The sequence below is a fragment of the Fringilla coelebs genome, assembly GCF_963513975.1.
Source record: "Fringilla coelebs genome assembly, chromosome: 15".
Lineage (NCBI taxonomy): Eukaryota > Metazoa > Chordata > Aves > Passeriformes > Fringillidae > Fringilla > Fringilla coelebs.
This window is the reverse complement of record NC_140041.1, coordinates 11137920-11164382: the sequence shown is the minus strand read 5'-3', so window position 1 is coordinate 11164382 and position 26463 is coordinate 11137920. Positions and strand designations below refer to the sequence as shown.

The window sequence follows — 26463 nt, the reverse complement described above, 5'->3', positions numbered from 1 at the left end:
AAAGGTGAGTGGCGGGAGGCGACGGAGCATCTCTCTCATTGGCTGCGACGACGGGGGAGGACGGCCCGGGGGGCGGGGCTCCCGGCGGCCCCTTTGTGTGGGCACCAGTCGCCGGCCGCGCTCCCGAGAAGCTGCTGCCGCCATTTTGTGCGCGCCTGTGTTCGCGCCCACCCCCGCCCGCCTTTCCGGGGGAGCGGCGGCACCGGGGCCGCCCCGACTGTGCTGCCGGTCAGGTGAGGCGGAGCGGAGGCGCCGGGCCGCGCCGAGGCAGCTACCGCCGGCGGCCGCCGCAGCCGTGAGGTCGCGTTGCTCGCAGGGAAAAGAAGCGGCAAGACGGAGCAGGAGGGGAAGAAACCTCCGGAGCTGCCCCCGAACAGGAGGAGGAGTCTCGGCGCCAGGCCCAGGCGCGGCCCCGGAGGCAGCATGGAGAACTCGCAGTTGTGCAAGCTGTTCATCGGCGGGCTGAACGTGCAGACCACGGAGGCCGGGCTGCGGGAGCACTTCGCGGCCTACGGCACCCTCACCGACTGCGTGGTCGTGCTGAACCCGCAGACCAAGCGCTCCCGATGCTTCGGCTTCGTCACCTACTCGGCGGTGGAGGAGGCGGACGCCGCCATGGCCGCGTCCCCCCACGCGGTGGACGGGAACGCGGTGGAGCTGAAGCGGGCCGTGTCCCGGGAGGACTCGGCCAAGCCCGGCGCTCACGCCAAGGTGAAGAAGCTCTTCGTGGGCGGCCTCAAAGGGGACGTGGGCGAAGGGGACCTGGTGCAGCACTTCAGCCAGTTCGGCCCCGTGGAGAAGGCCGAGATCATCGCCGACAAACAGAGCGGGAAAAAGCGCGGCTTCGGTTTCGTCTACTTCCAGAACCACGACGCCGCCGATAAGGCGGCCGTGGTCAAGTTCCACCCGATCCAGGGCCACCGAGTGGAGGTCAAGAAGGCCGTGCCCAAGGAGGACATCCAGGCGGGCGGGGGAGGCGGCGGCTCTTCCAGGCCCTCCCGGGGAGGCAGAGGAGGAAGGGGTCGGGGTGGCGGCGGCTCCGGCAACCGGGATCACAACGGGCTTTCCAAAGGAGGCGGCGGCTACAACAGCTACGGCGGCTACGGCGGGGGAGGAGGCGGCGGGTACGGCTCCTATGGCAGCGGTTCCTACGGAGGCGGCGGAGGAGGAGGCGGAGACTACGGCAACGGGTACGGCGGGTTCGGCAGCTACAGCCAGCACCAGTCCTCCTACGGCCCCATGAAGAGCGGCGGAGGAGGTGGAGGAGGGGGCGGCAACTGGGGGGGCCGCAGTAACAGTGGACCGTACAGAGGAGGCTATGGTGGGGGAGGCTACGGGGGCGGCTCTTTCTGAGCTGGAGCGCCCATACCCATTGATGGGGGGGCGTGGAGAGCCCTGCCTTCGGTACGGGGCAGCTTCCAAATGGTTTCTCCCCTCGTTCGCCGAAGGGCAGCTCCTTTTAAATGCCTCCCTGCTGTGGGAGCGGCTCCTAAATGCCCCCTGAGGGTCGCCTCTGCTGCCTGTGCCACTTCTTTCTCTCCGAAGATGGACTGGGCCCCACATACACATATTTTGTGTTACAGTCATTGATGGACTCTATTTTTTTATTATTACTTGGACCTTGGTCGTTTTTATACTAGCAACGAAAAATGTCTTGTTTTAATTTGTTTTTTGGGGGGTGCGGGGTGGGAAGTGTCTTGCTGATCTGGAGTAAAAACTGGGGAGGGTTGGGGGGAAGTTCCTTTGTTGTAAGGACTCGATGCCTGGATACTACGTTTTTTTCTACAAAAGCTACTCGGATCCCATGACTGACTTTTAACATTTCTGTAAAGGAAGAAAAAATGGTTTTTACGTTTTTTATTTTTTAAATAAATCATTGTGTTCATTGACCTTTACACGTCTAATTTTTTTTCCTAGGATCAATTCCGTACGGTTTTAAAGCTTTTCTAGGTTTGAAGCAAGTGTTCCTCTGCTTTAAAATCTCTGTGTACTTAGAGTAGTAAATATTTTGTTGCCAGTAAAGGTCCTAACTGACTTTTTTGCTAGTGGCTTTCAAACACTTGACAGAGAAATTTTCGAAGTACTAATCCGTGGATGTGGTCTGTTTTTTAAATGCTCGTTCTCACTTTAGCAGTTTGTGTGCATCCACCATCTTGTACTAGGCAGTTTGACGTGCTGACATGGTTGGTCAACTTTTTCTATAGGACTTTTCCATCAACGTATGTACTGTGTAGTTTTGAAGAAATAGTTTGTGTTAAGCATGTGCTTCATTCATATAAAATGTTCAGAATTTCTTATTGCTTACTTTTCAAGTCCTTGGTTTGTCTGTGTGTGATTCCTTCCAGGAAAGGGTCGACATTTATCCCTTCTATTAAAGGCATACTTGTTTTCCTAGCCCCGGGTTAAGAGATTTCACTCGGAACTATTGTCCTTCCTGCAAGTTCCCTGAGAACCCTCGCAGCTCCATCTGCTGTCAGCATGGCAGCCCCGTGCTGGGGCTTCCTTAAAGCAGGAGTAAAACTGTCTTGCTGACGATTGTACCAGACTGTGGAAAGTTATTTTATGCCACTAGATGACTGGTGTAGAATGCAGTGACATCTGCATGTGAATAAATATGGGGTCCCTGACTGCTGGTTGGGTGGGAGGGGGAAAGGAACGGATTTGCAATACCTGCCTCAGCACGTAATTGAACAAATAATAATTGCAATTGCCCATATTTCAGAAAGTGGTGATCTAAACTGGGCAAAGAGCTCCGAGAAGTGAGCCAGCAAGTGTACCAGTAACAGAGGTGCCAGATGTAAAGCAAAGATATCTGTGTAGTCTGCTTGATTAAAAAATGTATATTTGTAGCCCTTTCACGCAATAGAATTAAAGTTTGTTGTTTATTAAAAAGCATAATGTTTTAGGGGAAAACTGCCTTCCTGCATAGAAATATAGAATAGCAACGTTTATGGGTTTATGGATATCAAATAAAAGATTTGAATTCCTTATATGCTTGAGTGAGAGTATATATGATGTGGGGCATGCATTTAAAAAGTACAAAGTTATTTTGACTTCAGGTTTCTAAGCTCTTAGAATGCTGATGTTTCATGGGACTGCATCATAAAAGCTGCTTTTTGCCTTCCTCCAGATATGCAAGATACTAGGCATATAATTCCCACTGATTCCAGTGCAAAGTTAAATGTGTAGGGCACGGTGCTTCTGGGCTGAAGAATTTTGAATGAAATCCCCAGGTATTGTTACTATTTGTTACCAATCTAACTTGATGATGGTTTAAATTGAAATGAGCTTTGTTGTTATTAGAAGTGAAACTGCATCACCTTAATTGCTTTTGTGAGCTTCAACAGGACAACCTCTTGGTATCATTAGGATTTCAACTGAGAGCTGAGTTTCCTCCTGATCGTGGTTGTTTATGGCTCTTATGGAGACTGTCTCTCTTTGGCTTAGCTGAGCTTTTATGAATAGGTTCTAAATAATTTGCTGTTTGCAATTATACTGTAATTTTTTGTCTCAAAAGCCTGTTAGTCACTGTTGTGCACCAGCATCTCTTATATATTGTTGTAAGTCAAGTTTCAGAGTCTGAGTTTGTAAAACACTGCAAGTGCCAGCTCTTGTCTGTGCACAGCTTCAGGTGGTTTTATATCATTGAAGGCTTTTTCTGTACCTTTGCACTTTACAACCATGTTGGACAGTCATCCGTGAACTTCATTTGAAGCACAGTTTTCCTGTTCTTAGCTGAAATGAGCAGCAGAGTTCCAGGTTGTGTGTTAGTTTGGGGGTATGATTTAGTCTTTGCAGTGATGTTGCCTTAACCTTATGAAGGAACAGCCTGGCTTGCAGGGAAATGGTTAAATTCACTTTTGTGATGTGTCTTGTCATTTGATTTAGGAAGCTAAAGGTTTGTGCCCCAGCTATTGCTTTATGGTATTTTCATGTTATGTGCTGTAACAGAATATGCTGATACTAGGAACAAGTAGGTTTAAAAAAAAAGACTTTGTGAAATCTGAGGATTTGGGAAGTGCTGTGCTGAAATGTGTTGTTACCTGTGTGCAATAGCCCTTGTAGGACTAAAGTCTGCTAGGACAAAGAGCTGATCCCAAAAATCACACGTGGATTAGTGAGTCAGAAGATTGTCACCTGTTTTAGCCGTGTTCTCTGGTGGCTTGAGTAGGTGGCACCTGCTCACCCCTGGTGTCTTGGGAGTGAGAACCTGTGACCCTGCAGGTGACACTGGAGAGGATCCTGTGAGCGCAGGTCAGGGAAGGGGCAGCAATGCCAGGGTGTACCTGGAGCACAGAAAAGTGCAGATCTGTATTGGGGGGCATTAAAGACGCTGTGACTTCAAGACTCTTGGTTTCTAGTACAGTTCCTAGTTATAAGAGATTTGTTGATAAAGCTTTGCTCATGTGTTTAAAGGTATTTAATGCTTTTCTGAGCCCTGGGTGGATTTGTCTGCATAGAGGTGCTAGGAAGAACTGAGCTGAAATAAGGTGTGTGGCTGGCATGTAAATAAGTTTGTGACTTCACAGTTGCTTTCGGAAGATCACAAAGATAGAAATAAAGTAACTTTGCCGTTTCTTAGTTTGTAGTTGAGTTCTGAAGTTCCTATGACTGAAATTATCTTGATAAGTTAATGGCCTTCTGTTCAGGACCAAATGCTCAGTTGTGTTGATGTCACCTGTGAGAAATAGAAAATAAGAGCAATTAGTTTGCTTTCATCATTTAATAAAGTAAAAGCATGGTAATTTTCTTAAAACACAGATGTTCTTTTACTTTTGTAATCTGCATGACCAAAATGGAATTCCCAAAACCAAACTTTTCAGGCTACAGTGTCACTGAACTCAGTGTGTTGTGATGTACATACAGTTTTTTAATAGTAATGGGTGTTCATGTCTACTCTAAAGTATAATTTGTTCTTGACTTGTAAATTTTATTTGGCTAATAAAACTGGCCTAACTTAAACTTTCATAATATTGACTACTCCTGCATTAAAAAGAAACATGCTAAACACCTGTGCATGGAGTGCAGTGATACTTGCACAAGTCTGTGGAAGTACCTCCCACGTGTTTGTTTTAACATCAGGTGCTGGAAAGGTGATTTAGAGCAGTGCTAACAGCTCAGACAGCTTCCATGGCAGTAAATCTCTGTGGGTCACTGATGGTGTGACACACTTGCAAAATAAAACTGTGTCATGTCCTGCAGGCTCCTGTAGTGTAACAATCCTTACCCTCCAGAACTGGGCAAGCTTTTGTGTTGAATGTTGCAATAGCTGCAGTCCAGGCTCCAGTACTGGCTCTGGCAGTCCCGTGCTGCTCCCAGGAGCTCAGCCCTGTGGGGAGGTGGGCACTGACAGGAGGTGTGCCTGAACTCTACCAGATACTTTGCACATGTGGGCTTAACCACCTGTGAAGCAGAAATACTTAAAATGGCTAAAAATGTAAAGTTCTCAAAAGCTTTATGGTGTCCTCCTCCCCCCACCCTCAGCTGAGATCCCTGTAAAGCAAATTTTGCTTTCATTTGGCATTGGAAGGTCTAATTGATTGATGTAGGTCAGAAAAGTGGTTTATTACCCTGCACTGTCTGCTGATACTGCCATCCCAACATGGCATTGCCACTGCTGCCAAAAAGGCTCTGAGTGGCGCTGAGGACCTCGACCTCCCATTTGAGTGTGAAAAGAAGGCAACTTCCTTTCTCTGCATACCTCAGAATGTTTATTCTAAAATGAAAAAAATTGGCTTAAATCGTTATATTGTTAATTAATCCCTAAAAAATAGCCTGAGGGACACCCCTCTGATCTGCACACTGAACAAAACACGGTGTGTTTTGTGAGAATGGGGTTTTGCTCCTACAGTCTGTGAGAGGGCTGGGTTTCTGATAGAAGGCAGCTTATCCAAACCTTTAATTAGGATTGTTTGACCTGTTGTAGCTACTATGGATTAGTGTTTATCATGTAATCAGTAGTTTATACCACATTTATGTGGTGTACATTGTTACAGACTTTTACTTTCTGAGCTATTTGGAAAAAGGCATTTTCAGTGGTTTTTCAAACTCTGTATGGGTAATACCTTGGATTGATATTAGGTGATTAAAAGTGTAACACCCAATTTTCAGTCCTTCACACTAGCCAGAGACATACTTTACAAAACAATGGGTATTTAACATGATTTGCATAACTGATTCTATGATCTGGTGTATGTGTCCCTTAAATATGAGTTTTCTGGTTGTTATTTTTGTATTTTTTCATGAATAAAACAGTTGTATCCCTGCTTCACTTGAAAATGTATTTCACAATGCAAGCACACCACAAGGAGTTTTGAGCTAGCCTGAACAAGCACTATTTGCTTTTGTTGATGGGCATTTTTTTGGTCTCCTGTTGAAGCATTACTGCTCTGTTATTTCTGGAATGTGCATTTATACACATGCACAGATGTTACCTCTACTTCCACTTACCTTTAATGAGTATTTATTTGTGCTGTAATGTAAGCAGTACTATTGATGAGTGTCAGATGTGTATTTCTCATTACAAGATGAAAGTCTTCCTCCTATATATGTTTTCCTGGGAATTTTGTATTATTTACCTGTATACTAGGACTTGTAAGGGCTGATGGAGTTGGGTACTTTTCTTGTTGCTGTTCATTTTGACAAATCCTAGTCTTTTTACCTTCTCTGCTCTCAGAACTCTCACCAGTTTCTATTATATATAGAAATAGTCACTTTTGAATTTGATACCTCTTGTTCATATTGCTCTCAGAGTGTTTTAATCCTATAAACTCTATATTCCCCTTAAAAACATCTCTCTGGGGAAATGGCTATTGGAACCCTGAAAGAACAACAGCTGTAAAGCTGTAGTTCACTGCAGAAGAGAGACATTCTTCAGATTTTTCTGTTTCCTGTATTACCTGCTGAGTAGACTGAACAGTTAAAAAGATGGTACAGTTCAGGTCTAGGCTGTAGCAAAGGAAAAAAACCAGCCAGCTTAAAAACCAAAATTCAAGTACAGTTCTCTGTGGTTCAGCTTTTGCCAGTAGGAGTCCTAACCTAAAGCTGCAACAGCATTTTTTAAAGTACATTCTGAGTGTGGTTAATCTTGGTGTAACTTCTTTTTGCTAAAAGTCTTTGAGGCAAAGCTGCAATGTTGCTTGTTGTTGTTACAGTAAACGTCACGCTTAGAGCAGGGCTATTCTCAGATTGTCAGCCATCCAAGGAACCAAAGCTCCTTAACTTGGAAAACTAGATGTCAAGCCCAGGCAGACTAATAATGCCATCTGTCTGAGACAGCTGGATATTAACCCTCTTAGCATGATGCTTAGGGTTTCATTCCCAAATGCTTTCGCAGATGGAAAATGCACAGATTTGAAAGAATAGTTCTTCTTTTTTAAAAAAAATGAAATTGGGCTATGTTGAGCTGTGTGCAATTTTGGTGCATATTATATTCATCAAACTACTATAAATACCTCTTTTCATGAGTAATGCCGTGAGGAATCTATGCCAATTTAGAAGGGAATTACATTTCTGGCTGGAAATATGTCAAGATGCACATTTGCTCACCACCATCAAAGTACCAATCACTGATTTACATTGCAGAAAAATTCCTGAGAAGCAAAATGAGCTGATGAATCTGAAAATACATAATTTGTTCAAATGCTACTTTGTACCATGGAATTGCCGACTGGTTTGTCTCAGAGAAGCCCTGTTCTCCTGGGAATGCTCTTTGAATTTAAAGACATGCAAAGCCACACATCTGAAAACACACTGTCAGTCTGTAATCTAGTCAATATAAAAGATGAGTACCATGTCAGTCTCTTCTGTCATTTCTGTAATTTTTGTTGCTTTCTGTAGCTTTACAATGGACTTTCCCTCTTTTGTAAGAAAATTAGCTTTCTACCGAACTCTGGGGGGAAGGAAGCATGATTGTGGTCACTGCAGGCACTGCCTGGGAAGGAGAAAATTCAGGAATGCTGAACCTGTTTGCAGCACAGGTGTGGCTTAGAGCAATGCTAGGCAAAATGCACAACTAGTTTGGGACTGGAAGTTCATGTGCTTTTTACTTTCTCTCTGTGGATCAATAATCTTGTTTTCTGCCCTGCACACTAACCCAGCTCCAGTGGGAAGCATCCCTCTCCCAGCCACACACCCTGATGAGCAAATTGCAGCATAGGCAGGGCATGGCCCTGGGGGGAGGCTGTGCTTACCTTGTTATTGTATACAAGCACAGTACTATCAGCTGTGTTTTGAAATACTTTGCTCCAATTTCATCCTCCAGATCCCCTCCCTCCTCAGAAGGGCTGTCCTCTGGTTTCAGGCTCACTGGCTCTGCCTGGGCTGGGTCACAGCGCTGTGAAAGATTCCTGATGCTAAATCCCCAATTCTCTCCTTGGGCTTATTTAGTACCTTTTCATGTTTTAGAAATCTTTTAAGTTTACTGGGTCACAGATTTGGCCAAAGTCCTTCTCTGTGAGATTTCATTTGGACTTGTTTGTTTTCTTTCCACCACTGCTGTAATAATGATGCTCTGTTTATTGGAAAGGGCTCCTTTGAGTCCTGATTGCAAGGTCAGGACTTCTTCCCCAAGATCACTGCTGGATGTTTGGAGTTGTCATTGCTTATGCCTCTTGCCATCAGCCACCTTTCTGCTGTTACTTTCATGGAGGAGTGTCCTCCTGAAAAAGAGAAATCCCCAGCAGCACAAGGAGCTCCAACCCTTGCAGTCACTGTGCCTTTTCCCTCTAGGCCCATCTGTCCATCACTTTCAGCAGTCTTAAATGCAGGCAAATTTTTTCTCAAATTACATCATTTAGATGTTATGAGAATTTTCTTTTACTCACCCAGCACCAGTTAAAACCTCAACTTCCTCTGTGTGGTATCAATTTTACTTTTAAATCTTTGAGGCGTGAGCTTGGTGGTGAATCAGCACCAATGTGTTTTGGAAATGTTACAATGGCTTTTGGTGTGGGTGGTGGCAATGGAGAGCTCTTGTTTGTGATATATTGGGGATCAGATGAGAGGGAGTTGGGAAATATCACCTTCAGAAGGAAGAGCTGGGCTTGTTTTATTGCTGGAGCTGCTCTGTGCCAAAAGTGTTGCAATGAGCTGATGCCACACACTCTCTAATGCCTTTTTAAAGTGTGTTTTTTTTTTCTTTCACAGGGTGCACTTCTGTGTGAATGAGAGGATGGGAAAGCTGAGCTCTGAAAAGCACACCACAAAAGTCGAGTAAGTGAACAGAAACCTGAGCTGAGCCCCTGACATACCGTTCCCACTCTGAATAAGCTATGGAATATTGAACAGAAAAAGAGGTTTGTCCAGAAAATACCAGGCAAGATAATGAAGGTTAGTCTGTTACTTGTGAGAAAGATATGCTGCCTGAGACAGGGTTTTCTGCTCTGGTAAAATAATGTGCCTGCAGAAACAATCCTGTCTAAATTTTTGTGTAAGGCATCTGTGGGTTTCACTCATTTGTGTTGATGTTGCAGCACGTTATGTTACAATATGAGGGCGGTGGGCTGTGTTTCTTGGCTTTTGCAAAGAGCAAGAAATGAAAAGTTTAAAAAGATTCCAGGAAGAGAGCAAGACAAATGAGTGTGCAGGGAATAACAGCAACAAGAGACTTGGGTTATGGTGTTGAGATCCTGAATGGGAATAGCTTTGTTTATGCTATTCTAGGTTATAGTATGCAAATATTAATTAAGCCATACATCTTTATGAAGCATAGAGATAATTTCCCCTTATTACAGAAGGTAATAAGGAAGCATTAAGGGTTAAGAATCACATTAAAATTATATCTTATTAGAAAAATGTTGGTAAAAAAAATCCCACTTTTTGGTTCATAGCCTAAAGTTTTTCCCAAGTTCAGTCTTTTTCTGAGCCTGTAGCAAGAATTGTACATTCAGTAGGTGCAGACTCTAAGGAGGCAGAGAGACTTGGTAGCATTTAGGCAACCAAATACTGGCCTTTGCCTTTGTTCCAGTGCCCACAGGAGTTGTTTTTACAGTCTTCTTCCTGATTTTCTTTTAATTTTGAGTACTAAATTCTAAACAATAAAATCAATCTGAAAATCTTCCTGCAAATTTATGAGAAATATGCAATATGACTGCAGGGCAGGAAGTGTGTGCCTCTGACACAGGTGGCTGCGGGTGACATCCGTGACTGATGCTCCAGGAAAGAGTCAGGAGGGCAGCAGGAAGAATATTTTCAGCTGGTGGGTAACTGCTGGGTCAGTGAGCAGTGGAAAGGCTCATGCCCCAGAAATCACAGAAGAGGGTGAAGATGGTCAGGGGTCGTTGCCCTAAAGGTGGTAATGTTATTATGAAATTGTTGCAATAAACCCACTGTTTGTAGGAATTGTGACTTGCACAAAAGATTAAAGGAAAACAATGTTCTGAAGCCGGATTGTGCTGGCCTGCAGGAGCAGGAGCTCGGGAGTGGGATGTGTGCCAGCAGAGGGCAACAGCCTGGAACACTGCTGGAGAGGCTGGTGCTCCTGCAGCATCCACCGGAATGCTCATCCCTGGGAGTGCTGGCATCCACCGGAATGCTCATCCCTGGGAGTGCTGGCATCCACCGGAATGCTCATCCCAGGGAGTGCTGGCATCCACCGGAATGCTCATCCCAGGGAATGCTGGCATCCACCAGAATGCTCATCCCTGGGAGCGCTGGCCTGGCTGCTCCAGCCCCTGCTCTGCCAATCACAGGCTTCAGGACACAGCGCTCCTGTGGGAGTCTCTCACTGCCAGAGCATCCCTGGCTCCAGCCCTGGGAGGGTCCTCCCCTAGGAGGTCTCCCAGAGCATCCTTGTGGGCCTTGTGAGAGCTTGGATTCCTGTGAGCTGCTGCAGTAGGTAAATTGTAGCTGCTGCTGATTTGCAGCAGCAGGGCAGCAGATACCCTCAGGACTCCTCTGCTGAGGCACCTCCATCTCCTGGTCCCTTGGGAGCCAGTACCTGAGTACCACCTCCAAGTGACTGCACTTAGCCTGGGAGCTAGCAAGGCAGCTATTCCAGCAGATACCCTATATATTGCTTTTCTTACATTAATATCCTTAGAGAAGCTTTTCCAAGAAAACATATGGTCTAAATACAGATCTATCTAAATGAGTGTCTACTTAGTTAGGATGACAAAAGAAGTTTATTTAGAAGGGACTCCTGGAGATGATCTGGTTCAAAGAACCCTCAAAGCAGGACAGGCTTCAGGGTGAGATCAGTTTGGTCACTCAAAGATAAACATATATACTTAATATATGCATTAATAAATAGAAATATGTTTATATCTATCAACATATATTTTTATCTAAATATCTGTACCTCAAAAAAAAACAAACAACCTAGAATGAAAAATAATTTAGGCTGTGGAGATGCAGCTTGAGAAGCTTCTGTAAATGCAGTATTTTATTTACACCTTTCCCAGCTCTTCAATGCTGAAACCTTTTCTAAAGGAAGATTTTTGAAGGAAGTTGATTAATAATTTCAAGGAAGAGATTATGCAACTAAGCAAGAGAGCTGCTAAAGATAGGAAATTGCTTATGATATGGGTCTCTGGAGCCTGAACATTGGTATATACCTGGAAACAGGTATGTACAGGGGAGTGAAGTGTTCCTGAATTGTTTGCACTGTGTTCTGGCTGGATGATCCAGTGATTCACAACTCTTGCAGTTTGCCTTGCAGAGCTGGGAAGGATTTTTCCCAATTTGATGCCATTTGCTTTCTGCTGGGCTCTTGGGAGGTGAAGTGACCTTTCAGGCTTCTGCAGAGGCTGTGGAGATTGGCAAGGTGCTGTCTGATTGTATTGGGGCTCTTCACAGAATTAAATTCTTGTAAGCACTTGGTGTCCTTTCCTTGTAACCTCAGCATTAAACCAGCTGCTGGATTTTGGGCCAGGAGAGCCTTGGATCAGATTGGTAGGGACTGTTTTTATTCCCTCCCTTTGTGCCACTTTTATTGAAGAAATTCCTTGCTGCTGTGGAGACACTGGCAGTGCTTTTCTCTCCTGTCTCCCTGTGGCTCCTTGGAATTGGGGGTTTGGTCTTTCACTGCAGATCTGAAGATTGTCATAGGACCCTGGAAAGGTTTTGATGGGCTGAAGGACTGGCTGGAACTTGTGTTTTGGGGACCTTTCTACTCTGAGAATTGGTTATATGGTTGTCAGTGATTGAAGGTAGATTAGATGTAGGAGTAATTTTCGACTACTTGAGACTAGAAATTTTTGAAAGAGGCTGGAAAAATTCCACCCGTCAGGTGTCACTAATTCCCTTTAGCTGAATGCTTTTTCACGATACCAGTCTTTGCACTTAAAAACAAACAAGAAGCTTTTGCCTTGGGGTTGTTACCCACATGATTATTTTGCAAGGCTGCTGTAAAGATAATCTCTGGTTACTGGAACATGCTTTTGTTCCACTCCAGCAAGAACTATTCACTGTTTAGCTTGTCTGTCACTGTACCTTTCAGGATCTGTAGAATCCAGTGCTACACAAGCCCGTGGGGCAAAGCATGTAAGAAGGTATTGCTGGTTTGGTGCAATTCAGGTGCTTTGCTCCCAGGTTGACTAGAGTGAGATGTAAATTTTTAAGATGAAAGCCTAATATTTTGTTATTGAAAAACTTTGTGTTAATAAAAATACACAGGCACTTTGCAACAGTTTCAGGACTTGCTCTTGTATCTGGACTTTTTATGATTACTGAGGGATTTACTCAGAGGAAACAAGTTCTAGCCCTCATTTTCATTTCCAAGGTAAATTCTACTATTTTTATATCGTTCCTTTTTCTCTGGTTTGAGCTTGTGTCTTGCAGTTTTGCATGTTGGGCATCAACAGTGTAAGACTGGACATGGGGAAAGTACTCAAGGATCTGGATGTGTTAAACTGATAGTTTAACAGGATTCTCTAGGGAAAATGAAGGAATTTTACCTGAATTATGTGTGAGGTTTGACTTCATGGCTTTATCTGCATTTCTTCTGTTTATGGGTAGGCTGCCAAATGGTGTTTAAATAGCAGGACTCTCAATCCCCACGTGTCTTTGATAAAGTCCTTTAAGTTTCAGGTGTGTTAAGTTTTCTTACCTGAAGAATTAGGGTGATGAGTAGTTACAATTCTCAACAAACTTTTGAAAACCTCCTGTGGAAGGCATGATAGCATCTGTTCATCATTGCTGATAGGTTCTAAAAAGGTGTATGAAACTTGGGCTGAGGACATGGCTTGAGGAGAAACATACAAGAGCGAGGTAATTTTATTTACAAAAGAGATGAAATGGCATCTTCAAAGAGAAATCTCTTGATACTTCTATTTATCTCTTTAGCACAAGAACATTTTGTGAGTGGATGAGTAATGAAGAAGGCAAATGTTTCTTGTCTTTAATACAATTAACCTCGAAGGCCTCACTGGTGCAGAATACAACTGAAAAATTATTTTAATAAAATGAAGGGGGAAAAAGATTTATGTAGAACTCTGTGCATTTGTATCAATTGGAATAAAAATGACAAATGTAATTTAGTTCAGCGCTTTAGGCCAAATAGCACCTGCAGTTGAGAAGGACCCATATTGCCTGTGCAGGGTGTATTTGGCCTGATAGGTTGTATAAAGGACAGGAAGGTTTTGATAAATTGGGGAACTGGAGGCAAGATCCTGCTTTCTGTGGTGGGAGTGGGGAGACTTCGGAGGGCTGGGGCTCCCTCCTTCCTCACCATCACCGCTGGGGATGTTCAGCCACTTAAACTCCTGTCCAGTCCGTAGATCGCAGGGATCGCAGCAGTTTTGGGCCGCGCGGAGGACAAGTCCCGGGCAGCGGCGGGATGCGGGCCCCGGGAGCTGCCCCGCGGGTCCCGCTCGGCCCGGGCCGGCCCGGGGCTGCCCCCGGCCGATTCCGCCGCGGCAGCGGGGCCGTGCCGGCGGCGCCGGGCGGGCCCGGGGTGCGGAGGGCGCTCTCGGGGCGGTGCGGGGCGGTGCTGCCGTTGCCCGGAGACGCTCGCAAGCCCCGCCGGGGAGGGGAGGGGAGGGGGCTGCGCGGCGGCAGAGCGGCGGCAGAGCGGCGGCAGTCGGTGCGGCGGGGCGCGCCCGGCACGCAGCGCTCCGCTCCCGCAGGAAGCGGCCCGCGGCGGGGGCGGCCGCTCGCAGCCATGCCGGGCCCGGGGCGCTGAGCCGGCCCCGCCGCCGCCCCGCACAATGGAGGAGGAGAGGTGGGTACCGCCGGCAGGCAGCCTTTGTGTCCGCCCGGATGGGGATGCCCTTCCCCGGGCTGCGGGGCTGTGCGCAGGAATGCGGGGCGCGGCTGCGGGGACCCCGGCAGGAATGAGTGCCCCCGCCGCGGGCGCCTGCCGAGCGCGGGGATGTTGCAATGTCATGGTGACAGGCGGCTTCGCCCCGCACCTCCGAGGCAGCGGAGGGGCTTCCGCGGGATGTGCTTGGGATGTAATTAAGGACGTGAGGGAGGCAGGTCGGGGGGTGTTCGCTAAAATGGAGGTGCGGGGCAGGGGGCTGGGGTGCCGGGCAGGGGGGTGGGATGCAGGACAGGGAGGTGGGATGCAGGACAGGGGGGTAGGTAGCTGCCCCGCCGGCACAACGTGCTGGGCTGGTGCGTGCCCTGCCTGCGCCTGGAACCTCAGGCAGCCGACTTCGGCATTCCGCTCAAGACAGAGTCGCTGATATTCGCTGCTTTTCTGAGTCACGAGTGAAAATCCCCAACGCCCGTGGATGCTTTGGGTCGGTTTTCCTGCCGGCGTCTGTGGGAGCCGGGCGCTGTGCGGTGCTCGGGCAGTGCAGGGGATCCCGCACCTCCCTCGCACGGTAGCCGGGCCGAATAGACTTTATTTCCTGCCAGGCAGCTATTTTGCTCCAAAACCTGCGTAAAGAAGGGTTTACAGAGTCGACCTAATGTCCATGGAACCCAAAAAAGATATTATTCTGTGCAGGGACCTCGTGGATGCCGGGGATGTTCAGTGTTTTGGCTCTGCCCTCATTACTCCCCTCTGTCAGGTGCCTTTTGCACACCAGAAGCTACTTGTGCTTCTTCAAACGAAACATTAAACTGGTCTGGGTTTTTTTACAATATTTTTTTAAGAACAGGATATGCTGAGTGCTTCCTTTTGTGCTGGTGACCTTGCAGGGAGTGGGGGAACAGAGAGGGGGCTTGACCTGCTGGTAGGACTAAATGTCAGGGCTTGACAGGAGTTTTGTTTAAATATGATACATTAGAAAATTAAGCTGGAGTCAACCCCCAAATTCTGGACATTTTCCTTCTGTTGAGGGAAAACATTCACAGCAGCCTGTAGGAGTTGTTTTCCAAGCTCCAAAGGGCAGCTTTCTACCCTTCTGTGACTCAAGGGTTGCAATTGTTTGTGTATTTAATGTGCAAAACCTTTCATCCTGCCACGTTTCTCATTGTAGGGCTTCTGCTTCCCATAATGGTGTGAACAGTCACCTCTGAATATTAATCCAAACATTAATTAATTTCAAGTGCCTTGAAATCTTAGTTTGTCACACTAGATGCCAGCTCATGGAAGAGGATTTCCTTTTCTTGTTGTTTTTTTTTCTTTTTTTTTTTTTTTCTTTATTTGTATAAATGAGCCTGTGTTTGAGGAAATGGAACAGAGCTGTTTTGATACCCCAGGCTGGGCTCATCCTTGGCACAGTTGTTTGTTACTTTTTTTTTTTGATGGCTACCAGCAATGGTCTCATTTTGACTGGAGGCCTTTTTCTGGGGATACAGTGGTGAAAAAGCCACTGGGAAAATACCTAGACTCTTTTACCTTATCCCATTTTTTCCAGACCATCTGTTTTTAGGGCATGAAGGACTATCCCCATCAGCATGTTCTCTGCCTCTGGAAGTGAGCAATGATTACCCAAATTGCTGCTTTCATTTCTAGTTTTTGGGAAGAGGAAGGCGGTCCTGAGCTGGTTGTGGGCAGTAATGGTGTGGGGTTTGACTCTTGGCAGGAAAAGCTGGAAATATTCACCTGCTTTCTGGTTCAAAAGGGCACGGTGTGTGGGGCTGCTTTGGCTGCTCACAGCAAGTCCCGGGAGGAGGTGCTCAGAAATGAGCTTGGTGGGTTCAGCCTGTGCTTGGTGCTGTGCTTTTGCCCCCCATCTCAACTCAGCTCTGTGTTGGGCAGATTGCTCCTCCAATGTTACACTTGGTGGCTTTCATTATGGCAGAGTTCCTCCTGGTTTTAAATATTATTGCATTTTCCATTTTCGTGGTCAGCGAGGATCCGTGCTGTTGGTGCTCACTTCACCTCTGACTCTGGTCCTGAGCCTGCCCAGACTCAAATATCCTGTTAACTTGCAGAGCCAGGACATTCAGTGGTATCATGTGCCCATGTCATTGCACATGAGCAGAAGCACCTGAGGGCAAGGGAGATTTAACCTGAAACATTCACATGTGGCAATAAAATATTTCAGAATCCTGCTTTTCTTTTACTGTGCTGATAGTAAAATGATGGTACTTCTACTTTATGGAGAAATTGTATAAGGCTTACAGTTAGGCATGATACTCTGGTTCTGAATTTGCAAGATGTTTTTGAGTTTGAATAGGAAAAAACCCTCTGGAATGTTATTTTTTTTTTTTTTGTGAAAATATTAAAACACCTGTGGTTTTATATTTAAGTGAAGGTAGTCTGTGGTATCTGTTTGAGAAATACAATATTTGTGTTTGAAAGCAAATGGTATTGTCATGTTTGAGTTCTTTTGTGTTGTTTCCATTAGGGTCAGCAAAGACTTTTCTTCTCACTAGTTCCCAAAGTCTTCTTTGCTCCTGAGTTCTCCTTAGATATGAATATCCTTTTAGTATCCCAACTGTGTGTTTTCCTAAGCTAATGTCTCCATGTTGATCTAGGCACTGAAAAAAAATCAACAAAATAGGAAAATAATATTGCTATTAAAAGAAAAATAATCCTTTCCATTATGCTGCCTCCCATATGTTTTAATGATAATGCATTTCTCTGAAATCCTCTCAAAACCCAGTTCAGTATGTGGATCCCTTCAGTCACAATTTTTTAAATGTCTTTGTACCTAAAGACAAATTCAGAAACTGAGATTTTTATAACCATGCCATTACACTGACACGTTTTCCTCACTGTGTCTGCCTGACTAGAGGAATAAAACTACTGGGCATGATGTATTTGTCCTGTGATTTGGGGTCTTGATTCTAAACAGAGAATTAAGAGTTAAAGTAAAATGATTTTTCATTGTGCTTAGACGAAAACTAAGACTACTTTTGGTCTCTGTTGATTTTTGTACAGGTATTAAGGTTTTGAAGACTACTAACTGCTATTGGGCATCTGTCACATTTTTAGACCAGAGTGATGTCAAACCTCTCAGAAACTGTAGATTAACATATTCTGGTGATGATTCTTACATATCCCCCAAGGAAGCTCCGCAGGCTTTGGAAATTCATGGGTAGCAGGCACTTTTAAGGCAGTCCAGGGGTGTGAAGCTGCTACAGAGGTGCTGGATTGCCCGTGCAGGACCCTGAGCCTGGCTTTGGTTGTGGAGCTGAAGCTCTGCAGTGTTGGGGAGCAACCAGGAGAGCAGAGCTCAGCCTGTGGTGCTGAGGCAGGAGAGGAGAGCAGCTCCCAGAGATCCCCCAGGGATGCACAGTGGGATGAGGCTGGGCTGGACGTGTCTGGTGAGCCATCCCCAGTGAGGGGGGCTCTGTGGTGTTCATGTTGGGTTAGGAGCTGAGCCTGGAGGCTGTTCTCCCAGAAACAGAACCTTGCCCCTCTGTGCTCTGAAGGAGGCTGCATTTGGGATCTGCCCTTCCTTCAGGGTGAGCTCCTGGCTCCCGCAAAGCCAGTGTTAGAATTGGATTTGGCAGAGCTGGGATTTTTGTTCCTGGGGTTTACCAGCTCTCTGCACAGCAATAATCTTGCCAGGGGACAGTTTATCTCTAAGGAAGGCTTTTATTCTTCCACATAATCTACAAAGACATCTGTAATAATTGCTGGTAACTAAGGCAACCCAACTTTCCAGTTGGTACATGTGGGCAGCGGAACGGTGGGGTGTGGGTTTTTAAAACACCTTTCTGTCAGCTGGGTGGTGGCCACACTTGGGCAGGAGCTGAGCTGTGAGCCCTGGCAACCTGAGCCCAGCTCTGCTAGGGGGTCCTGCAGAGGAGGAACACGGTGTCAACAGGGTGGTGATTAGCTTCACTGGCTTAATTGGGGACTCTCAAATAGGGGTTCATTTGTTCTGCTCGGACACATCACCGAAAGGCCACGCAGGAGGGGGCAGCAGGCTTGGCACTGTCTGAAACTAAGAGCCTCTCTGCTCATTTTAGGAGCATCCTGCTGTGCCTGTAAAGAGGATGTTCATCTGGCCCAGGGAAATTAAATCATTTGTCCATTCACTGAGTGCACGGCCTCGGATAGCCCAGGAATAGAACAAATTGCTCCTGGCAGCTGCTCACGAGTCCTGCTGCTGTAGTAGGACATCAGCTTGGCAAACGTGGGGACAGTGTCCCTGTGGTCATGAGGTGCAGGGGCTCTAGCATCTCCAATTGGTCTTGGCTGGTGTCTTTGATCAGAGGACCCTGTTCTCCTTTGCTTTAATTCATTAAAATAACAGCAGTGTAATAAATGTAATAATTCTTAGCCTTGGCAGGGGACAAATCTCAGAAAAGGCTGTGAAATGTAATGGTTTGGTCTTCTCAGGGGCAGCTTTTTCTTTCTGTCAGGGTGCATTTGCTTGGATCATTCAGGTTCTTGCATTTTTATGTTGGAAATGTGTCAGTGATCTCTGAGAGTATGTGCATGAAAGTGTAAAACATCTCTCCCAGATAAAATCATCCTCTGTCTGTTACTGGAACGCAATTCTATGGTAGCTGAATCAGTCTTAGAGATGAGTTAAAGGCTCTAAGCCATTAATTCTTCAAATTTGTTTTTTTGAGATGAGTCACTTGGAAAAAACTTTAAATAGCATATCTTGATCTTTTTTGAAATAAGTTTTTAACCAGACAATCTGCAGTATTTTCTCATGGTAAGCCTTTGGCAAATTCTGAAATCTGCCCCTTTTAATTAAGCTGAGGGTGTTTCTAAGGATGTTTTTTAAAAACTTATCTTTCCTGCTTTTTAGGAAGAGCTGATTGATCTTCTTCCAAAATCCTGAAGCCAGTTTTTTTGCTTTTAAAATACACAGACAAATGTTGGTACAGTTGAGGCTTTATGAAAACTTGACATTTGACCTGACATTTACTTTGGTGTTCAGTGAAACTTGCTGTGTTCTTTGAACTGTATCTTTTGCTAGAAGAAAAGTTTGAACATCTTTGGTCTCTGGCACTGGAGAGCTAATAAACAAATCTCAGCAGTGGGCTTGTTCTTATTAAAGAGCTCCCATGATTTCTGTGTGCATGGCTTGGTTTTGGGTCCCTGAGGTGTCTGTGAGGCTGCCCAGGGCAGTGTCCTGTGGTGATCCAGCTGTCCTGCCCCGGGAGCAATGGGAGTGGCACTCCCTGATGCTCCCTTTTGGTTTCACTTTCTTTTTAATTTTTTTTTCCCCTTTTTTGTTTACTCTGCTTACTTCCTGTACGTGTTCCAGCTTTGGAGCCTGAAAGCTCCATGAAGTCACTGGCACTTCCAGAGCCTTTTTTCCCCTTCTTGCCTCAATGGTGCCACATGGGCAGGTTTAGCTGTTTAAAAATCAAGGGGTGATGAAAGGGCACCTGGCCTAAAGTCTCACTGAGGGCTTTTGACAGACACAGCACTGAGGCATAGCTGGATTTGGCTGTGTCCCTGCAGCAAGGAGGCTTCTTCACTGGTGTGCAGAGTGTGCAGAGCTGGGGAAGAGCCAAGTGCCAGCTCAGCTCCATGGCCATGAGCACCTCTGGCAGTTTGTGTGGCACAGAATGAGTTCAGTGTTCCCCAGGGATAGAAAAGCTGTTTGTGTCGTTGCCTGGTACCAGTCCCTTGAATAATGAACATTTAACACGAGCTATTCTCCTTGCTGATTTTTCTTCTTTTAATGCAGCCATGCTAAGCTAATTGCATGATGACTGTAACAGAGTCTGGGAAGTTGTCTCCCCCACTGGGACATGTGCTGAGTGATGTTCTGCTCAGCCTTGTGGCTTCACTTATGGCTGAAAATATTTCACTCGCTCAGAAAGACTTGGACGTGGCTGGTTTTTGGCATTAACCTTTGTCTCAGGCACAAAGCTGGAGGCTGCTCAGTATGCAGGCTGGATTTGAGCTGTGTGCAGCTTGGCTGCTGCTCAGCCTCTTGCTTCTCCAGGAAGGAGAGTGCAGCCCACCAAGGGCTGCAGGGGCAGAGAGCTTTGTGTGCTGTCAGGGGACACGGTGGTGGTGACAGCCACTGGTCTGGAGCAGGCAGGGTGTAATGTTAGCCAGGGCCTCACACTGCCAGGGGTTGTAAATAGTGAATGATGTGTTTTTCAGGGGAAAGTCAGCTGTGTGTAGAGATATATGTGCATGCATACACACCTTGAGAGGAGCTGACAGGGTGTTCTGGGAAGGATCCTTCCACACTTCCCTGCTCTGTGCCCTTCTTCAGACATCACCTTCTGGTCACCAGAGAGCCAGGATGCTGGGTTGTCCAGACTGCTGGTTTAGCCCAGTTCAACCTTTTTTATTATGCCAGCCCAACTAAGAAAGGTGGTAGGGAGGAGGGGACACAGGTGAAGGAGACTGTCCCTCGGAAGGAAAAGCTCTGCCCCCAGTCAGGCACGTGGGGCTTGCCTCCTGAGATCTGCCATTCTCTTGGAGCTGGCTTTAGACAAGGACAACCCTCCTTGGCTTGTCCTGTTTGCCTTTGCCTGCCAGGGTTTGAGGGGTGATCCATGGGCTGAGCAGAACAGGGACCTGCCTCAAAGCACCGCTCCTCTCTCAGGTGGGAGCCTTTAGCTCCAAGTGATTTCACAGGCTCAGACCAGGGAGGGGGAGATATTGACCCTCTGTCAGTTGTGTGTAAAGAGCCAATGCTCCCAACAAAGCAATGAGGACACGTGTGTGCCTTAGGCACCTGTTGGCCTGGTTAAACACAGCACATAGCTGAGTGCCTCTGCTTTGACATTACCTATGGAGCTGGTGGTTCTGCTAGGAAGGTTTAATAATTCATTCCATATGTTTCAGTGGCAATAAATAGACTATTTCTAAAATGGAAAGCAGCTTCAGTAAAGCTTTGAAAGCTGTGCAGGAAGATTTAATAGCCCTTTTCTACTTGCCTCTAAAGAAGATACAAGTCATGCATTGTGTGCTTGCCTTTTTCAGATGGGACACTGAAGGCTAAACTTCTTTTTCTCGGTATGAATGTTAAAAAAATCCACGGTACTCCTGTAGTTCCCAGTGTTGAAGTCCATTTCTATTCAGTGAGGCAATTATGTTCTGGCTTGAATTTCAACTTATACTGCTTTCCTGGCCTGAAGCCTGTAAGACTGGGCTTTGTCCTCAGGTGTTTGGCACTTCTTTCTTTTCTTCCCTGCTGGCTGAAATGTGGGCTGAGTTGGCTTTCAACATCCATGCAGAAGTAGCTGCATTTTTTTGATGCGCTTCATGTGGAGAACCTAAACTGACTGATGACTTGTGAGTAACTCCATGCTTAATACCCTGTGCTGCAGTTTTAGGATGCTTGTTTTTTTAAAGTGCCATTGAATCAAACTTTCTGCTCCTTTTTTTGTCCCTGTTTTTAGCATTAAGCAGAGTTCCCGTTCCTCTGAGGCAGCTGAAGATGAAAAGGACCAGAGGACAGTGACAGTCAATCCCTCTCACATGAGAAAGGCTTTCAAGGTCATGAATGAATTACGGAGGTACACTTTTGACTTACTGGGCATCCTCTCTGGTTTAGCAGAATTGTGCTGATTGAGAGATGTAGAAAATAGTCTGTGCCAGTTTTATTACAGCTAATGGTTGCATGTAGAGGATTATTCACAAATTGGAAGCTAAAATATAGTCCTTTTGTGGTGGGCTGCTCTGCCCAGTCTCAGACCTCTGTCTTCCCAAAAACATTATCTGAGCCATGGCCTTCATTTATTGATGATAATTCATTTAGTCTTTTCCATTACTTACAGCAAATTCAGCTGTAAACTAAGTTCTTAACTGAGATAAGGGTCTGAAACCCAATAATAGAACATTACAGACATTGAGACACCTACACATAATTACAGACCAAAGATTATTAATGTACTGTTCTTAGTCTCTTTAACTAGCAGCATCACTCAGTCTGGTCTCAGCACTCCAAAATAAGGGGCAAAAAAAAAAAGCAAGTACTCAGGAAGAATGTCAGCTCTCTTCTTGCAAATTGAAAAATCCTCATATTAGTTAAAAGAGAACACCTTGGTCTTTACACAGCTGTGTGGGTACAGGGAGAACAGAGGCTGAAAAAAATATCTGTGAACACAGGCTTGAAAACTGCTGTCATCACATCAGCAATGTGGTGGCAGTGGTTCAGCCTGAATTGTTTCTTGGTGGCTGTTATCCCACTAACCAGACAGAAGTTCAGTGAGAATTTCTCTGACTAATTCATTAGACTTTTCACCCTTCTAGTTTTAAAAAGAATTCTTAAGGAAAGTATGTGTGTCACACACACGAATGTTTGTGCTCCCTAGCTGTTGAGGGGATGTGATGGAAGCAGGTAACGCCCTTTGCTCTTCTGCACACTCCAAGTAATCAGAAGATGCTGGAATAGCTAACTCTCCATGGATTAAGTAGTTTCCTAATACACACTTCTCTAGTTTGGAGAAGGATTGGAAATGTTTCCTTCCCCAGATATCTGACAGCGATTCTCTGTTGCATAGGAACAAAATGGAAATATTGTAACTATTATATGAAGCAGGGTATGTTGTAATTTTTTTTTTTTTTACTTTTAACTGGCATCCTTCTGGTCCTTTCTTTGTACTGAAAGCAAAGGATCTGAAGCTAAAGTTTGGTGCAGCTAGATTCAGAAATCTATTGTGCTGCTATTATTCCTTTGTTAATTGAAGCAGAGTGGGAATAACTGGAGACAGACAGTGTTTCTTAGTGCCTGTGGTTAGGTATCTTGGCCAATACTGAACAGATAAAATGTAGAAGAATGAAAGCTGCCATTAAGCACTTGTAGGATGTTTTCATCTTCTGGGTACTGGTTTTTTTTGTTGGCTCCTGTTGCTGTTGTGGCATATACAGTTTTCACGTTTCTTGAATGTGCACTGAGCTTGGGATCTGTTAAGCTGTCAGCAATCAGTGTTAATAGATGCCTTGAATAATAGTTTCTCCCTTCACATGCATCCAGAAATCTCATTCAGAAGGCGTAGAAAAGTCATGCTAAGCCTTCAGCCTATATACTATATAGAATCATGGAATTGTTTAGGTTGGGAAAGACCTCTGAGATCATTGAGTCCAACCCTTAACCCAGTACTGCCAAGGCCACCACTAAACCACGTCCCTTAGGCTTTTAGTTGGTAAATGTAGATGAAATTAATTTTATGAGTGGTAATTTAGATTACTATAGCCCAAAATGGAATTGACCAGAGCACCTTTTACATAAGATAAAAGAAATGAGGAAGCTTCCATTAAGAGGCTCTTAAAGAGGTCCCCTCATTGCCCTTCCCTCTTCCAAACTGGAATGAATGTAGGGTACAGACTGCCAGTTCCTACTTTCTTCTGTATTCCAACTATAACCCTCTATTTCACAGCTGTTTTTTCACATATTTCAGTATATTGAGAAGAAGAGACATAGCTGATCCATTGGAAGCTCTGTGTATGTTTATTTGATAACGCAGTTTCCTAAAGACAAAGTTCAGTGTGGAGATAAGTATTTCCAAAGAGAAGGCAACATCTAGATTTACAGGACTGATCCTTTTTTTGGGCTTGACATTTGAAAAGAACACCCTTAGTTTGCATTTGTATGCTTAAGCATCTTAAACCAACTTATTGGGAGGCTGAGCACTCCTTGCTGTCGGCATCTGCGAAGCTCTGTGCAAACATTAACTAATGAATCCTCAAAGGACAGACGTGGGGCGGGTAGAAAAGGTCACTCCTTAATGAAGTGACTTTTCCAAAGCTCTACAATGAGTCAGTGGGGGAGCTTACAAGGGGTTTTTTTTTTGGTTCTGTCTGGAACCCCATTCTTTATCCCAGTGACTCTTAATCCCAGACTAATTCATGAGGTAAATGAAGTCCTCAGGCCCATGGATAAATTCCAGTGATTGATACCTCGGCTCTGGCAGATGGCTGAGGCAGCCTCTGCACCTACCAGTGCCAGGACGTATTTTGGTGGCCACTTTCCTTTGTGACAAGCATGGAAGGGAGTTCAGAAATCACTTCATTTTCCATTCCACCTTTTCCCTGCGGAAAGACAAAAATGATGCTGGTGCTCCCTTGCATGGCTATTTCTTGTCCTACAGATCTACTGGAGCCTGGTCCCAGGTAGTGCCCAAATCTTTAAGCTCTTCTGTGCCTCCTCCAAGCCCTGCTTGTTTGGGAGGTGAAGGATCTGCTTGTCCTTTGTTCTTTGGGCAGCATGTATGCCTCATTTGGCTTCCAGTTTTTTTTTCCCTGGGGAAAGCAGAAGCACAGGCAGGGCTGCAGCCTCAGGAGGATTAAGGCTTTGCTTTGTAGGCAAACAGTGATAGATTAGAGGACCTTCCCCTGGGAGTTGGCAGAAGGTCAGGTTCTGTGTCTGTAATGGTGGGTCTTCCACTTTTTTAGGCTGTAGTGATGTAGCTTTTAGCCTGACAGGGAGTTCTGAAATGATCTTTGTCTTCTCTGTGTTTCCCCAGCAAGCGGCTCCTGTGCGATGTGGTGATTGTGGCCGAGACCGTGGAGATGGAAGCTCACCGGGTGGTGCTGGCAGCCTGCAGCCCTTATTTCTGTGCCATGTTTACAGGTACTGCTTGTGACCCCAGCCAGTGCTTGGGCTGATCAGGCCACTGGGCTGTGTCTCTGTCAGGAGCTGCAGCACAGGCTGCAGAGGGTTTCCTGGGGAGAGAAGGGGCACAGATGGCTCTGTGTTTGCTGTACTTGATGGGTGATGCTGGTCACCCTGGACTAATTCCTGTGGGGTGAGTAGATAGCATGTGGGGTGCTGTGAAGTTACTGGGGAGTTTGGCTCACTGCTTTATGGGTTAGCTTTTTTTCCCCTAACAAGACCTTGGATCATGAAAGCATTACCGTGGAGCACGTGTTCAGTGCCCTAAATGTTCATGGTGCACATCAAAGAAGTTGCTGGCACAGGAGTTGCAGTTTCAAGGCTCAGTCCTGCCGATACTGATTTGGCAGTCACAGATGTTTAATCTCCCATGGCACTTTTTTCTGCTGCCTGAAATAACACTGTTGTTCTCTTGATCCAAGTGTGTTTTAGCAGCCCAGCTTTTTAACAGGGTGAGTTGCTGCAGTCCAGTGTGTTTTGGTAATGACAGAAAGGAAGAAGACGACAAAATTCCTTCTCTGATCACCTGATCCTCGGAGCAGGTGCCCTTCAAAGACTGTGCCCAGATGGGTCAGCAAAAAAGCCCAAAGAAAGCTAGGTCAATCCTGAAGGAGGAGAGTGAACAGCTTATTTAAGTCATTCTAGTAAAATTAGTGTGGTCAGGAACTCCTGATCTTCCTTCCCCTTCTTTGCCCTCATTTTCAGGATAGGAAATGACAAATACAAAGAAAATGATTGTACACCCCAGGGAATGGTTTTTACTGCCCCTGAGCGCCAACATAAATGAGGTTCAGGGGTTTTTTCCCTATTTCATGTTCATTTGCTTGTGGTCTGAGCCTTGTTTCTTCCTTTTAAAAGCCTTGAGATTAGACCTAGTTTAATTCATTTTGCTGGAAGCAGAATGCAGCATTTCTCAGCAAAGAGCTTGTCGTTAGTGAAGCTTTTTTCCCTTCTGTTATGGAGGTGGGGAGAAAACCTCAGGTATAAAATGTGAGGTGAGATGTGACGCTCCCCGTGGTGGCTGTATCAGTGTGGTGAGCTAGGGTGGGGAGCATTTGTGTTTTCTGGGGTGCTGCACCCTGCAGCTGGTACTGGCTGCATGGTGAGGCAGAGGAGCAAGTGCTGCTCAGGAGCAGCTGAGCAGGGCACCTCGAGCACAACTTGTGATGCTTGTTCCTGATGAAGAGTTTAATAAAGAAAAACCCTTGGAAAAACCCTCTGATCCTTAGAGGTCATCTGAGTGGGAAGGTGGTGGTGCGGGGCTGCTCATGTTTCCGTGCAGGAATTCTCTGGGCCGTGTAATCCCTCACTCTGTGAGTTAAACAGTAATCAGCTAACCCATCATGTGGCTGCCCTGGGCTGGGTGACAGCCTGGCAGCCGCCTGTCCCCTCCCCCTGACAAGTCCCTGGGGGCAGAGGGTCAGGCAGAGACCAGCTCTCCCTTTGCTTTCAGTCTAGCTGTCAGGATCTCTCTGTGATCACACAGGGTGTGTGATCTCCTTCCAGCTGCACGGGGGTCACTCCCTGCGAGGGGACAGTTTAAAGTCACACCTTCAGCACCAGCTGGGGTTGTAACTTGGGTTTGTTGCACTGCCCAGCAGTGATAGAGCCGAGGGCTCAGGTTCAGCTG

The 26463-nt window shown here is 45.9% G+C and overlaps 2 protein-coding genes across 4 annotated transcripts in view; both read left to right on the top strand.

Annotated features, from left to right (window-relative positions):
* Window positions 1-277: 277 nt before the first annotated feature.
* On the top strand, window positions 278-1495 carry HNRNPA0 (heterogeneous nuclear ribonucleoprotein A0). Its single transcript, XM_084216017.1, has one exon. The coding sequence runs from the start codon at window positions 424-426 to the stop codon at window positions 1351-1353; it is 930 nt and encodes a 309-aa protein (XP_084072143.1). The 5' UTR covers window positions 278-423; the 3' UTR covers window positions 1354-1495.
* Window positions 1496-14032: 12537 nt separating this feature from the next.
* Window positions 14033-26463, top strand: part of KLHL3 (kelch like family member 3) — a 45993-nt gene continuing 33562 nt past the window's right edge. For 2 of the 3 annotated variants that reach the window (XM_084215672.1, XM_084215670.1), the window contains exons 1-3: window positions 14033-14161; window positions 21619-21735; window positions 24685-24791. In XM_084215672.1, the coding sequence (XP_084071798.1) occupies window positions 14148-14161; window positions 21619-21735; window positions 24685-24791 (238 nt within the window). In that variant the 5' untranslated portion in view covers window positions 14033-14147. The remainder of the gene's footprint in view (window positions 14162-21618; window positions 21736-24684; window positions 24792-26463) is intronic. The other variant, XM_084215671.1, reaches the window with a different exon arrangement.